Raw genomic sequence first — 16540 nt, 5'->3', positions numbered from 1 at the left:
TTGCCCATACCTCCAATAACACTTGAACACAGCCTAAACTTTGAAATGTGTCATTGTAGCATTGTAACTTACAGGTAAAAGGAGTTAAACTTGAAATTAAATCTCTCCTTGAAATGTTGTCACTTGTTTTATATGGCATCGTAATGATATGATTGCATTTAATATAATAGGCTTTATGTAAAATTAAGAGATATGGATTCATTAAGAATGTAATAATATATTTTCTCTAATAGTGACAATTAATGTTGGTAGCACTTTATTTTAGGTACTTCAAAAATTCATCTGTTACTCATTTCTTCTTATGTAACAAGACCTCAATGAAGGCTTTGTTTGGTCTTCTTAACACTTATAAAACATGAGTCGTTAAGTTATTCGCCTTTCTGTAGTGTGTCATATTGACATGATGGTAAACTTATTTGTTAATAAGAAGGATTCACAGGTCTTATAGTAAATATGTAATATTAAGAGAAATGTTAAGCCACCGCAGTTAATCCACCTCAGACCACTCTAAAGTTAAGTTTTGGTAGTAGACCACATTACAGAGATGAAGAATCACTTTACTGGTGCTTTGCAAGTGTTATGAATACCCAAAGAAGTGTGTGTTAACATCTTGTTATATAATTGTAAATAACTAATAAAAGCATGTATGCAGGACCTAAACTAATGTGTTACCCTAATGTTTCCATTAACATACCAAAACTTGAAATGAGTCCTATATGTGCAAATTTAAACTGCAGCACTCTTTGTTTTTTTTTTATAATTACAGCGAGACAGGTGTAATCGACCTTCCCCAGACTGTTCCTGATACCATCACCGAGTGGCAGGCCGATGCATTTTGCACTTCTCCTGAAGGATTTGGTTTGGCACATCCCATTGGACTGACAGCTTTCCAGCCTTTCTTTGTAGAGCTGACTTTACCCTACTCAGTGGTCCGTGGTGAAGCATTCCAGCTAAAAGCCTCTGTTTTTAATTATCTGTCCCAGTGTATTGTGGTAAGTGTCTGTGCAGTTTTTAGTGAATTTAAATCAACATTAATGACAAAAATGTAATGTAATATTCTCTAGTTTAAAATATGTCATTTATGAAAGAAGTTTTAAATTAGAAAAGTACAGGTATCAATGTACAGCTTATGCAAATTGTATATAAAAGACGATCAGTAATGAGTGAAGCCATCATAAATGGGTAAAGTTTTCAATGTTAAAGGTTTTCTTTATTCAGTGTATTTTGTTGGAAATACCATTTATACAGCTAGAGTAATAAAATCAGTTTTTCTTTAAGTGCCCTGTCCTATGACTCATATCTAATGTAATGGTTGCTAAAGCCACAACTATTCCCATTCATATGGGTTTTTTTTCACATATTCCATCATGAAACAATCTATTAGTGTTAGATCTGGATTTCAAGTAACCACTCCCGTATTGTTCACCTAAAGTTACAAATGTTGATATCCTACTGTTCACTAGCTTGCACACACACATATAGTAGGTAGCACCAAAAATTTTCATGCTGTTCTCCACATTTCATGCAAAGCACATTGCTGTTTAGCATTTACTGAGATAAATTAGTTTGAAATGGTTTCTTTTAATTATAAACCTCTGTTAATAATGGTCAAGGTGAGAAACCTCAAAGTCAATATAGTCCACCAGAATCTCCTTTAACTGCATGTTACCTGAAGCTCTCTTCAAAACTATCAACAGGGGGGCTTATAAGCCCTTCCTCAATGGGCCATTTCTAAGCTCTTTTCAGATATCACCATTTTTAAATTGATAGCTCACCTGAAGTAAGTCAAGAAAATGGCAGATCATACAGCATCAGGCCTCTCTCTGCTTAGACGGAAGTTTTGAAATACAGTAATCCCTCCTCCATCGCGGGGGTTGCGTTCCAGAGCCACCCGCGAAATAAGAAAATCCGCAAAGTAGAAACCATATGTTTATATGGTTATTTTTATATTGTCAGGCTTGGGTCACAGATTTGCGCAGAAACACAGGAGGTTGTAGAGAGACAGGAACGTTATTCAAACACTGCAAACAAACATTTGTCTCTTTTTCAAAAGTTTAAACTGTTCTCCATGACAAGACAGAGATGACAGTTCAGTCTCACAATTAAAAGAATGCAAACATATCTTCCTCTTCAAAGGAGCAAACAAATCAATAGTGCTGTTTGGCTTTTAAGTATGCGAAGCACCGCGGCACAATGCTGTTGAAGGCGGCAGCTCACACCCCCTCCGTCAGGAGCAGAGAGAGACAGATAAAAAAATCAATACGTGCCCTTCGTGCTTTTAAGTATGCGAAGCACCGTTCAGCATGTCGTTTCAGGAAGCAGCTGCAGCTGCACAAAAGATAGCAACGTGAAGATAATCTTTCAGCATTTTCAGACGAGCGTCCGTATCGTCTAGGTGTGTGAACAGCCCCCCTGCTCACACCCCCCTACGTCAGCGCAAGAGAGAGAGAGAGAAAGTAAGTTGGGTAGCTTCTCAGCCATCTGCCAATAGCGTCCCTTGTATGAAATCAACTGGGCAAACCAACTGAGGAAGCATGTACCAGAAATTAAAAGACCCATTGTCCGCAGAAACCCGCAAAGCAGCGAAAAATCCGCGATATATATTTAAATATGCTTACATATAAAATCCGCGATGGAGTGAAGCCGCGAAAGGCGAAGCGCGATATAGCGAGGGATTACTGTAATATAAATTTTTCAAGCAAGTATTTATGCCTTGTGATATGTTGCATGTAGATTTATACTTGCAGGTAAGAATTCGACTGTGCTCTGTACATGTGACAATAACAAGCCTTTAAACCTGTAATCAGACTCTAAAGGTGTATTGTATGTTAAAATTGTGTGATTTTACTATTTGAATTATTGTGCACTTAAGGTTATCATACTAGTAGTCTTTTCTGTGCTTTAAGAATATTATTTAGTTTGACAGCTAGACAACTTTTTGGATCCTTCAACTCTAAGACTGTCAGTTATAAATGCTCTTTATCTGTCTTTATTGTTCTGGGTCACATTGAAAATTAACTGATATTTTTGCTTTGCTGTTTATCCATATTGGTATAGTATTATGACATTATAGTAAACACGAGAAGATATTACACATAATTTGATAGAGGTAACATTCTAATATTGTGATTAGTGGAGGTATCTTTTAAATCAGCTGCATGACAGTTTATTGCAGAGAATTGTGTTAACATGCAGTGAAAGGCAAGTTACTATACTGTTTTTGTTTTACTCAAACAATTGGCATTTCTGATAAACAGTTCATAAAGTCAAAATTAATTTCTTAACTGTTGTACTGTAGGTTAAGGTGAGTCCAGCTGAGTCTTCCCAGTACAATTTAGAACCATGTGAGGGGTGTGAATACAAAAGCTGTGTGTGTGCTGATGAAAGCAAAGTATTCCACTGGACTTTTACAGCTAAAGCTCTGGGTAAGTAAAGCACTCGAGGTTCTGACATTGAGAAAAAATAATTTTATAACACATTTGATGTATTTAGCATTAAGGAGCCAGACAAGCAAAGCTAGACATCTAGAAGCCTCACAAGTTGGTTAATGTTCTCCATTATTATGTAAATAGAAGGTTTCGATAGTAACCCCCCCAAAAAACAGGCACAAATCACACACACATGAGGTTCAGGGTAGAGTCTTGCATTTTAGCTGAAGCAGTCTGTAAATTTCAGGTTTAAACTTGCAACAATGATATCTAATAGGCCGCACTGCACTTTTTTGTTCTTCAGGTGAAGTGAATATAACTGTCCGCGCTGAGGCTCTAAACACAGAGGAGTTATGTGGAAATGAAGCAGTTGCTTTTCCCGACCATGGACGTGCTGACACTGTCATCCGGAAACTGCTTGTAGAGGTGAGAAGAGAAACCATAAAATACAGTCTTCACTTGATAAAAAATCTTTTTTTACTGCCATATACCATAAAAAAGAAGGATATCAAACCCAAGTCAGTTCTGTGCTCCATTTTAGCCATCCATTTTCAATTTTCTTAAGTAATTAAGGATAATGGAGAGTCTATCACAGTGTCAGTTACTTAACACACAAACTAGTATTTACACCACAAAAAAATCAAAACACAGTCTGAAAATGTACACTGAGTAATTTAAAGGGATCAAATTATTTGAAAGCACAATTTCACATTAAATAAGAGGCCAAGTAGGACACCTGTGAAAATAGCACAGTAGGGGGTATCTGTTCATCTAACCATCCCTCCATTCATCCATTACATGAAGTTAATTTTTAGATTGCACCATCACAGAGATATGTCAGCTCTCCTGGCACTAATTAATAGTACAAAATGTGCAATCACCCATTCAGGGCCAGTTTACACCGGTCAATTAACCGTGCAAGGATGTAGAAGAAATTCAGTGAACCCTGGAAAAAGCTAAATGTATGTGGGGACATTGTGCACTCACCACAAAGACTGTGATGGTTCCTGAAATGATAAAGCTAAACCTTAAAAACTGGGCAATTCTGACACTCGGTGATGTACTGGAACCCTGTCCAGGGTTTGTTCCTGCCTTATCCCCTATGCTAGCTAGGACAGGGTTCAGCGCCAAACCTGTGAATCTGGTCTGTATTAACCGAGTTAGAAAATGGCCTAACAATTCTGACACTTTAGTGTCAAACATAATGTATCATCTTAGAACAGCGAACCCCAAATTCGGTCCTGGGGACCCACCGTGGCTGCAGGTTCCAACCAACTTCTGTTTTTAATTGGACACATAGCCTAATTAATTGAGCTGTCTTCTGTGTTTTTCAGTCAATTTAGAGACTACAAAATGAAGTTTGATCAATTAAAATGTATTAGGCAGCTATTTGGGGATAAGACTTTTTTATTTTTTTACTTTTAACAATATTTCATCCTGATTTTCATTCTGCCTTTCCAAGTATTCAGGTTATTTATTCCATTATTTACTGATTATTGAGCCTAACGTTGAAATAGTTGCAGCCTTTCATCAATTAGTGTTGTTTGCCGTGTGTCTGCTCTACTTGTTTTTAATTGTCATTATTAGGATGAAGGATATAAACTTCAATGAAGGGAACAAACTACAAAGAAAAAGGGGAAAATAATACAAAAGTAACAAAAGAGAGTTACACAATTAAAGCCATAGCAAAAACAGAAATATTTTCAAAAGTCTTATGAATGTAAAAAATGTACCGATACTCTTTTCTAAATGCAGAATAAGAGAAAAGAAAAAATTGCAGCTAATTAAATGAAATCAATTATCCATTTATTATCACTGATTGTGAACATGGTTGGAACAAAAAGCTGCAGCCACAATGGGTTCCCATGACAGAGTTTGCAGACTACTGATGTGAAAAACAGATAAGAATTTCACCTGTCACCTATTGTGGTGGGCAGCATGGTGGCACCTTTGTAGCACTCCTGCCTCCCAGTAAGGAGACCAAGGTTTGTGTCCTGGGTCCTCCTGGTGTAGAATCTGCATGTTCTGCCTGTGTCTGTGTGGGTTTCCTCCAGGCTCTCCAGTTTCATCTAACTGTCCAACAACATACAGGTTAGTTGAATGGCCGATGCAAGCCGGGATAGGCTTCCGCAACCCTGGTCTGGACTGAGCAGGTTAAGGAATGACATGACCTGTTGTGGTGTGTCTTATCTATAATTTATTTTTTTAGGCAGAGGGAGTTCAGAAAACAACTGCAATCAATGCTCTGTTGTGTCCTAAAGGTGAGGTTCTTAGTTATATAATTTGTTGATTATTATCCAATTTTGCAAATGCAAGTTCTGGACAGGAATCTAACCTGGAAACATCAAAAAGCATTATAAATGATGAATGATATAGTGTATATACTCTAAAAAAATTTTGCCAAAAAATATTTTGAGTGTGTTGCTGTATGCTGTATGGGTGAAGACATGAAAAGGCTTTTAGTTCATATTTTATTATTAGATTAGATATTCTTTATTTATCCCAAAAGTAAATTATTTATATATTGCTTTATTATTTCATATCATTTTTAATTTAATCTAAACTTTCCCTAATCCATAAACCTCATTATAATATTTTGAGCTCTATATACTACAAGCCACTAATTTTATTATATGACAGGTAAAGATCTATCTATCTATCTATCTATCTATCTATCTATCTATCTATCTATCTATCTATCTATCTATCTATCTATCTATCTATCTATCTATCTATCTATCTATCTATCTATCTATCTATCTATCTATATATCTATCGTCATACTGTGTGGGCAGAAATCTCTTTAAACAGAGCAGTTTTTCTTTTGCTATAAATTGTTGGTTCCCTGACATCCACCAGATGATTTAAATGGAATGTGAGTTGTGAAGTGAGGAGACTGTTCATAAAATCTTTTTGTTATTTTCCAGATGAGCACACTGAGTCTAAAACATTTTCTTTGGAGCTTCCAGAAGTGTTTGTAGAAGGATCAGCCAAAGCATCTGTGTCAGTCCTAGGTAAAAACTCCAAAAATATAGAAAATGTTAACCTGTCCTTTGTAAGCAAAATTTTGTGAAAACATGAAAAATAAAACAGGTTAATTGTTAGGTGATGCTGGGTTCTGAACCTGATGCTTCACTGATTTTCAAGAAATAGTTTATCAAAGGTTTACACCAGGCGTTTTAAATAAAAACCATTATTGTTGAATAAAAATGCAAGTTTTTAGAAAATATCTGCTTTTTATTTTGAAAAAAGTTTTTTTTAATTAATCATACCTTCATCATTTCATTCCTCTTAGAAAAAATAAGTAAAATTGATGGACATACTGTATGTGACAAGCTGCCAATAAAGCATCTGCAAAGGAGATACATAGAATGAACAAACAAACTTTATTTGTTCTCATGGAGAAATTTGGCTTTTTACAAAAGCTCTTTAAATAAATATATAAATAGATGAATAAATAAACATAGCAAATAAGTTTAGAAACAAAAAGAAAAAGTGAGAAATATGAATGTATACCAAGAACTTTACAGTTACTAATTAATTAATTATTTGTAGTACTGTTCCATTTTAAATCCTGATATGTTTACTGTCGCATTCTCTTGCTTTTTTATTGTCCTCAAAGTAAAATCGCTTAAAATATGCTTGAAGACAGTATCTGCAAACTGACATATTAGCATACCTAAGAAATAATTTCGTACTTTATTAGTAGTTCACAATGTAATTAAACAGTGCTCTTAAAATTAACAATTGGACATTTGGTGGTTTCCTTAACATGCACTTTCAGATGTGCCAATATTAAATTTGAACATTCAACTGAGTGCCACAGTGGTGCAGTGCATAACATGAATGTATAAGATCCTAGCTTCAAGTCCAAGACAGTTGCTGCCCGTGAAAAATTTGCATGTTTTCCCAGTTGTTGCCTAAATTTTTCCACCAGTGTTTCCATTTTGGCCTGTATCCCAAAGAAATGCATGTTAGGTCAACTGAACAATATAAACTGACCCTTTGTTGTCGTGTCTGACCGTATCCAGTGATAGATTACTGCCCTGCTCAAGACTGCTTTTAGCACTGTGGAAGTAATTTCTTATTCACCACTCTCTTCTAATATATTTGGATTGGAAAAGGCATAAATTTATTTAGTTTATAATTATAAACGCTTTCTGTTTCAGCGTATCTCAAGGGTGGCATAATGTCACATTGGTTAAAAGTAATAGCTCATGGATCCAGATACCAAGATACTATTCCTGGCTTGCAGACTATATGAATTTTGCATTTTCGTTTGTTTTCTTTTTTTTTTTTCTTTGAGTTTACTCTATATTAAGAATTGTCAAAAAGTGCATAACTTTTAACTTTATTGTTATAACAACTAGGAGTAATGGAAAAGTAAAATATATGGCATACCTGTTTCTAAAGCTTTTCAGCATGACATCCTCCAACATCCCAAAGACTTGTATGTTACTCTCAAGGGTATCAAAGACATGAGTAAGAGGGATGTGGATGAGTGAGAATACCTTTTAGGGAGTGTAATTTTGTCCATTGTTTTTATACTCTCTATTAATAAATGAGATACTGTATCCTGTATTTTAGTAATCCTGATGGAACTTCCCAAAATATAGTGAACCATATGAGAAGAACTAAGAGGAGTAAAAGACCTTATATAAAAGGAGACGTCCTATAAAGAGCGACTGGTAACACTCTAGATTAGATGCTTTCTATTATGGATCTATTATTCACATACTGTTATGCAATAAGAAATTAACAAATGCTCAATGACACTTGCAAAGCAACAATAATGTGCTTATTGATCTCTGTAGTGTGGCATACTAAAATAGCTTCACTTTGGAATGGTCTGATTGAGACATAATATGTCTCTCAAAATTGCATAATTTTGAATAAGACTTGTGAATCCTGAATTATGTTTTAAAAGACTACGTTAAACTATCATATTCACAAGTAATTTTACCAGCATGTCACAAGTTCTAAAAATGCCACTCTGCACCAATATGGTGTAACAACTTTGCAAATACTTTGTAAGTGTAAATAAGACCAAAACAAGTTTTGTTAATGTTTTATCACATAACAGTATGTAGCTAATGCCATTATTAAAGGCAGTACCTAAATGAATGTTACAAAGCTGCTGAAGACTAAATCAACATTTGTACCCCAATATGCCCTGTTGCATTTTTGAGTGGAGTATCTAGGTCAGTCATTAGCGAATGTGGAAGTGTGGCTGAGAGTGAAAAAATATAAGCTGCAAAGCCAAACCAGGGGGCCCTTGTCATCACCATTTAAAAGCCTAAGAAACATACCATGTGTCACCACAGCATTTAAACCAAGTGGATGTACAACACCATCAGTGCAGTAAATTGTATAGAAGAAGTTTCTAAATTGAAGGTGCTGATTATTGTGATAGGGATGGATTTGAAGTAAAGTAATGCTAAAGTGAAGAAACTGAACCAGGTTACATAGGGTTTGGAGGTGCATTTAAATAACTTTGAGGTAAAGCTGAAAAAAGCTTGGGGAAAATGAAGTATAAAATAGAGAAAGTTTTTCTTCTTTCATCTGCTCCCATTAGGGGTTGCCACAGCAGATCATCTTTTCCCATATCTTTCTGTCCTCTGCATCTTTCTCTGTTACACTCACCACCGGCATGTCCTCTCTCACCACATCCATAAACCTTCTTTGAGGCCTTCCTCTTTTCCTTTTGCATGGCAGCTCTGTCCTTAACATCATTCTCCCAATATACTCAGTATCTCTCCTCTGCGCATGTCCAAACCAACTCAATCTCGCCTCTCTGACTTTGTCTCCCAACCATCCAACTTGAGCTGACCCTCTAATGTACTCATTTCTAATCCTGTCCATCCTTGTCACACCCAGTGCAAATCTTTGCATCTTTTTCACCTCTATTCCACAATCCCCATTACTCTGTACTGTTCATTCCAAGTATTTAAACTCATTCACCTTCACCAACTCTATTCCTTACATCCTCACCATTCCACTGACCTCCCTCTCATTTACACACAGGTATTCTGCGTTGTTCCTACTGAACTTCATTCCTCTCCTCTCTAGAGCATATCTCCATCTCTCCAGGGTCTCCTCAACCTGCTCCCTACTATCGCTACAGATCACAATATCATCAGCAAACATCATAGTCCACAGGGACTCCTGTCTAATCTTGTTCTCAACCTGTCCATCACCATTGCAAATAAGAAAGGGCTCAGAGCCGATCCCTGATGTAATCCCACCTCCACCTTGAATGCATCTGTCACTCCTACCGCAGACCTCACCACTATCACACTTCCCGCGTACATATTCTGTAAAACTCTTACGTACTTCTCTGTCATTCCCAACTTCCTCATACAATACCACAGCTCCTCTCGAGGCACCCTGTCATATGCTTTGTCTAGGTCCACAAAGATGCAATGTAACTCCTTCTGGCCTTCTCTATACTTCTCCATCAACATCCTCAGAGCAAACATCACATCTGTAGTGCTCTTTCTTGGCATGAAACCATCCTGCTGCTCACTAATCAACACCTCACTTCTTAACCTAGCTTCCACTACTCTTTCCCATAACTTCATGCTGTGGCTCATCAGTTTTATCCCCCTGTAGTTACTACAGTTCTGCACATCCTCCTTATTCCTAAATATCGGCAGCAGTACACTTCTTCCCCACTCCTCACGCATCCTCTCACTTTTCAAGATTACATTAAACAATCTGGTTAAAAACTCCACTGCCATGTCTCCTAAACACCTCCATGCTTCCAAAGGTATGTCATCTGGACCAACGGCCTTTCCATTTTTCATCCTCTCCATAGCTGTCCTTACTTCCTCCTTGCTAATCTGTTGCACTTCCTGATTCACTATCTCCACATCATCCAACCTCTTCTCTTTCTCATTCTCTTCATTCATCAGCCTCTCAAAATACTCTTTCCATCTGCTCAACACACTCTCCTCGCTTGTGAGTTAATTTCCATCTTTATCTATTATAACCCTAACCTGTTGCACATCTTTCCCAGCTCGCTCCCTCTGTCTAGCCAATCGGCACAGGTCCTTTTCTCCCTCCTTAGTGTCCAACCTCTTATACAACGTATCATACACCTTTTCTTTAGCCTTCACCATCTCTCTCTTCAGATTGTGCCTTATCTCCTTGTACTCTTGTCTGCTTTCTGCATCTCTCTGACTGTCCCACTTCTTTTTCGCCATCCTCTTCCTCTGTATACTCTCATGTTCTTCCCCATTCCACCACCAGGTTTCCTTTTCACGCCAAGCACCCTTCTTTCTGTCACCCTTACTACATCTGCTGTAGTTCCACAACTGTCTGGTAACTCTTCACTGCCACCCAGTGCCTGTCTCACTCGACCTTGCAGTCTTCCTTTTTCAGCTTCCACCATTTGATCCTTGGCTCTGCCTTCACTCTCTTCCTCTTCTTGATCTCCAATATCATACTACAGACCACCATCCTATGCTGCTTAACTACACTTTCCCCTGGCACCACTTTGCAGTCTTCAGTCTCCTTCAGATTGACTCATCTGCATAGGGTGTAATCTACCTGTGTGCATCTTCCTCCACTCTTGTACGTCACCCTGTTCCTCCCTCTTCTGAAAATATGTATTCACCACAGCCATGTCCATCCTTTTGGCAAAATCCACTCTCATCTGACCTTCTTCATTCCTCTCCCTGAGACCATACCTACCCATCACCTCCTCGTCTCCTCTGTTCCCTTCACCAACATGTCCATTGAAATCCACTTCATTCACCACTTTCTGTCCCTTGGGTACATTGTTCATCACTTCATCCAACTCACTCCAAAAATCTTCTTTCTCATCCATTGCACACCCAACTTGCGGGGCATACGCACTAACAACATTCATCATCACACCTCCAGTTTCCAGCTTCATAGTCATTACTCTGTCTGACACTCTTTTCACCTCCAAAACACTCTTGACATATTGTTCCTACACAATAACCCTGACCCCATTTCTCCTGCCATCCAGACCATGATAGAACAATTTGAATCTACCTCCAATCCACCTGGCCTTACTACCCTTCCATTTAGTCTCTTGTACGCACAATATATCAACCTTCCTTCTCTCCATCATATCTGCTAACTCTCTCCCTTTACCAGTCATACTCCCAACATTCCAAGTTCCTACCCTCAGTTCCACTCTCTTTACCTTCCTCTTCTCCTCCTGCCTCTGGACACATCTCCCTCCTCTTCTTCTCCTTTTTCAGCCAACAGTAGCCTAATTTCTACCAGCACCCTGTTGGTTAACATTATTGGAGTTGTCTGCATACAAAGTTTTACACCGGATGCCCTTCCTGATGTAACCCTCCCCATTTATCTGGTCTTGGACTGGCACGAAGAAACACACTGGTTTGTGCATCCCCTGTGGCTGGGTTAAGTATAAAATAGAGAAAGAATCGAGGAAAATAGAGAATAAAATTAAAGTATTTGGACCTCATCTTGAGGATGTGAAGCTTATGCTCATGACTTGCAGAAACTAAGATCTTTGAAACTTTTGAATGTGATACAAATTGGCATTAGATTGGGGTAAAGTAATACCCTATTCTTGGGGACATGTCATACGTTCCTTCATGCATGTGATTACTGACATGTGACATATGACACTGACCGGTTTCATGGACTGGTGGCCATTTAAATTAAGTGCAGACCATATGTTCTGTAATCACTGTAATCATCTATGCTTTTCAAAATAGAAAATTGTAATTAGCTTCCAAAGCCTAACTTCTCTAGCAATTTTTGTTTTACTTTAGGCATTGACAAATTTATTTTAATTATAAACTTCCATTTTCCAAATAATTTGATTGCTTATTTCTAAGATTTTTGTGTATCAACCATGGTTCTTTCCTGACTGTTCTTTCTGTTTATCCAGTTTATTCTCAGGTAAGAAAATATAAAAATTGATCCATATTTCAGTAAATGATCAAAGCAGTCACAACACTACTATCATTACATCTACACAAAGATCTGTATTTTACATTTTAAACTTATTTTAGGTGAGGAATCAAACAGACCATCATAGTAAGGTGGACATATAACTTCACATGATATTTTCAGTGTTCTGTTTTTATTTACCATCTATATAAATTCCCAACTGGCTTGTATTGCTTAATATTTCATGTGCAAGTGCTAAATGAAAAATAATGAGAAAATAAAATGAAAGCACAATTAATCAATTTTCTTTACTTCTGTCCTTTGACTTCTGTCCCTTTGTGTAGGAGATGTGATGGGACGAGCCATGCAGAACCTGGACAAGCTTCTAGCTATGCCTTTTGGGTGTGGAGAACAGAATATGCTGCTTTTTGCTCCTAACATTTACATCCTACGCTATCTGGAAGCAACAGGACAGATGACAGAACAAATCAAAGCCAAAGCAATCCGATTCATGGAGAGTGGTGAGAGACTTTGGAGTAGGAAATAAAAAAAAATCATTTTAAGTGTTCAAAGCTGAGCAGGACACCATCAGTTTATGTATGCATAATTTTACATATAGCATAATGTACTTACTGTACATGAGTTACCAGGATATTCACTTAGCATTCAGTTTCATTAAGACTTTAAAGTGTTAAGACTTTAGCTTTTGAGTCTTAAAAGCACTCTATGCAGTCTTAAAAGGAATGAAATTTTTACTGTTGTCTGAGTTTTTAGAGATCAAGTCATATCCAAGTTGGGGAGAGAAAAACAATATATTTTTAGTCCAAAGCTTATAAAACATATAATATTTATAGAAACGCTAAATGTCAAGAGATGAATGTCAGTTTATTTATGATTCTGCACTGTACCAATGTTTTTAAGATGTTTACAGCAAAACCAACAAAAAGAATGATTTATATTTTAACAAAGCAAATCAATGCCTTTTGTGGTTTATAGCAGATCCAAAAATCAACACAATTTTAACCTTAATGCTGACAGTGAAGTTATGACAATCCAGTTTGTTTATGCTAATGATAGGATGACATAAACAATGCTACATTTTTGTCACATTTATTTATTTTTATAATTATTTTGATGATGTCAGTTTATATCAATGTTGTATGTTTATTTGTCTGTGGGCACTGCCACTTTGTGTGTTTTCTTACATTTAAGAGCTTTGGGTTGCATAAATGCTATGCACATGATGCACAAGACACCATAGGGGATGTTTTATAAAAGATGACCATACTCTATTAAATGGAGAACTAAACATTTGTGAAGCTGTGAGGGAGTAGCACAAATACTTAGTCATTTTTTATTTATTATAAAATATTTTTCTATTTTTAAATAAGTATTCAGTGCATATAGACTGTTCTCTGGTTGCAAATGAATTCTGTTCCTAAGGATGGCTTTAGTGTCATTTGTATTTGTATGGTACTTTATAATGTCCATTAATAGGAAATTGTCAAAAATGCATAATGCTTAATTATGTATTTTGCAAAAATGTTTCATTAAAGGGCGGCATGGTGGCGCAGTGGGTAGCGCTGCTGCCTCGCAGTTGGGAGACCTGGGGACCTGGGTTCGCTTCCCGGGTCCTCCCTGCATGGAGTTTGCATGTTCTCCCTGTGTCTGCGTGGGTTTCCTCCGGGTGCTCCGGTTTCCTCCCACAGTCCAAAGACATGCAGGTTTGGTGGATTGGCGATTATAAATTGGCCCTGGTGTGTGGGTGTGTTTGTGTGTGTCCTGCGGTGGGTTGGCACCCTGCCCAGGATTGGTTCCCTGCCTTGTGCCCTGTGTTGGCTGGGATTGGCTCCAGCAGACCCCCATGACCCTGTGTTCGGATTCAGTGGGTTGGGAAATGGATGGATGGATGTTTCATTAAAATGACAGTGACACAAGATGCTGTAGTTTAAATAACAAATTGTTTAAAAGTTTGAGCAATGGGTATGTTGACCTTATGCTTAAATGTCGTACAGTTTTGGACAATGTTGTGGCACTTCATAAAGCTGGAAAAGACATAGTGAAGGCTGGAAAACCCACCACTAACTGATGATTGCTAAACACTGCTGAAGAATTTCTCAGCATGTCTCAGTACCCCGATGGCTTATATATCCTTAAACAGAACAGCTTGTATACTTACTTTAGATGCCAGAATGCAGCAGGTCCTACCACTCAGCTAAATATTGACAGAACTTATTGAAGTGCTACTGCTCAGAGTCTGTTATGTTCACAAGTTACATTCTGTGATGGGTGCAAGCAAAACATACAAAATGATTGAAAATCGTGACACTGTACTATGTCTCCACTTTAGTGACGGCTGCTGGGTATTCATCTGCATCATAAGTATTTGACTTTGTTTGTAAGAATCACTATTTGAAAATCAAGTAGAAATTTTCTGTTTTTGTGCTCATTTGTATCTGCAAAATGTGTTGTACATTGAGACCACCGTAAACCAAAACCTGCCTATATACCTCAGTCAGCATTTTTGGCTGACCTATTTAATGACAGCATCACGTATCGATGCTTCTGGGAAGAGTGCTGATGTTTTCTCAATTTTTAATTATAGCATGATCTTCCAAATATGGGTGATCTGCATAGAATAACTTAAGTAAAACTATACTATACAGTAGATTCAGAAAGTATTCCATCAATTTTGACCAGTTACCCTGTCTCTGCTGTTGAGCAGTGCCTCCATAGCATGATGCTGCAACCGCTTTAATGTTAATTGGCTGGTGATAAGCAATACTGGGCTTTGCCAGACTTCATGCTTAGAGTTCTACCCAAATAGTTCAGTTTTAGTCTAATCAGATCAGAGAAGTTTTCCCCTCATGCTTTCAGAGTCCTTTAAACACTGTCATAACACTTTAACTCAAGAGAGGCTTCCATCTAGCCACTCTACCATAAATGCCTAATTGGTGGAGTTCTTTTGAGATGGCCATCCTTTGGACAGGTTCTCCGATCTCAGCAGAGGACATCTGAAGATCTGCTACGGTGACCATTGGGTTCTTGGTCACCTCCCTGACCAAGACCTTTTTTGCCCAGTTACTCAGTTTAGCTGAAAAGAATAGAGTAGAAAGAATTCTGGTGGTTCCAAACTACTTCCATTTCATAATTATTGATTGCACTATAGTGCTGGGAACACTCAAAGCTTTACAAATGGATTTATACCTTTGCAGTGACCCTTATTCTATACATTTTTTTTCTCTGTTCTGCATGAAAATATGAGATTAAAATTTTTCCTCAGGCCATCCAATGGTGGACCTACATTTTGGGGCTCTGAAACTATTATGTGGGCGCCTTCACAACCAACAGCAAGGTCTGGGTAACTACTGTTATCTTCTTCAACAAGGTTACCCCACAACAAACCACAACCACTACATCTCAGATTTTGATTAAAATTGCAGTACTGAATTACACTCTAGTATTAATGTTATTTTTTAAAAATTCCTTCTCATACAGTAGACACCCAAACTTTCAAGCAAAGTAGACCAAAGTCTCCTCTGAGGCCCCTCTCAGATTAGGGGCCCTGAAGCTTAAGCTTCATTAGTTTCTTAGTAGATCCGTCTCTATGGCCATCACTACAATCTACAGAGGGTAAGCAATGTATGAAAAACATATTGTTTATTGTTTGGTAGAATATTCCTTTAACTGCTGTATTTGATTTGTGTTCTTACCGACTGCCACTTGAAATATTTTTTAAATTTGTAATACGTTTTGACTCACTTCTATATACTGTATAATATATTTTTTAGCTTTTTTATAAAGATTCATAGTGTATGCTCGTTCTCTTTTACATTCTAGGGTACCAGAGGGAGCTAAACTATAAACATATGGATGGATCTTACAGTGCATTTGGCAATTCAGATGAGTCGGGCAACACCTGGTGAGTCTGTCCTAGTATACTGAGCACAGTTACAATTAACATGAAATGTTTTATATTATGAATGTAATTATGTTAACGAGGCCATTTTGAAAGGGGAGTGACAGTGGCCCAGAGGTTTGCACTATTGCCTCATAGACTCAGAGCTATGGATGAAAATTTCAACCCTGGCACTGTTTGGGTTTGTATGTTCACCTCATGTATGCAGTTTTTTTTCTTCATACTCCTGTTTTCTTAGACATTTCAAAGATGTGTGCTAGTGTGACCTATTACAGTTTAAATTGTTGAAATCACA

The 16540-nt window shown here is 37.5% G+C and overlaps 1 protein-coding gene across 4 annotated transcripts in view; it reads left to right on the top strand.

Moving 5' to 3' along the window:
• LOC114658183 (alpha-2-macroglobulin-like protein 1) overlaps nt 1–16540 on the top strand; it is a 291504-nt gene that overhangs the window by 245034 nt on the left and 29930 nt on the right. For 3 of the 4 annotated variants that reach the window (XM_028810274.2, XM_051932110.1, XM_051932109.1), the window contains exons 19-25: nt 767–992; nt 3299–3425; nt 3733–3854; nt 5638–5689; nt 6356–6442; nt 12671–12847; nt 16167–16248. The exons of the other annotated variant lie outside the window; for it this stretch is intronic. In XM_028810274.2, coding sequence (XP_028666107.1) covers nt 767–992; nt 3299–3425; nt 3733–3854; nt 5638–5689; nt 6356–6442; nt 12671–12847; nt 16167–16248 — 873 coding nt within the window. The remainder of the gene's footprint in view (nt 1–766; nt 993–3298; nt 3426–3732; nt 3855–5637; nt 5690–6355; nt 6443–12670; nt 12848–16166; nt 16249–16540) is intronic. 4 annotated transcript variants of the gene reach the window in all.

Source organism: Erpetoichthys calabaricus, chromosome 9 (genome assembly GCF_900747795.2).
Source record: "Erpetoichthys calabaricus chromosome 9, fErpCal1.3, whole genome shotgun sequence".
In the NCBI taxonomy this organism is placed as follows: Eukaryota; Metazoa; Chordata; class Cladistia; order Polypteriformes; family Polypteridae; genus Erpetoichthys; species Erpetoichthys calabaricus.
The sequence above is the reverse complement of the archived record's forward strand: the minus strand, read 5'-3'. Positions and strand labels throughout refer to the sequence as shown.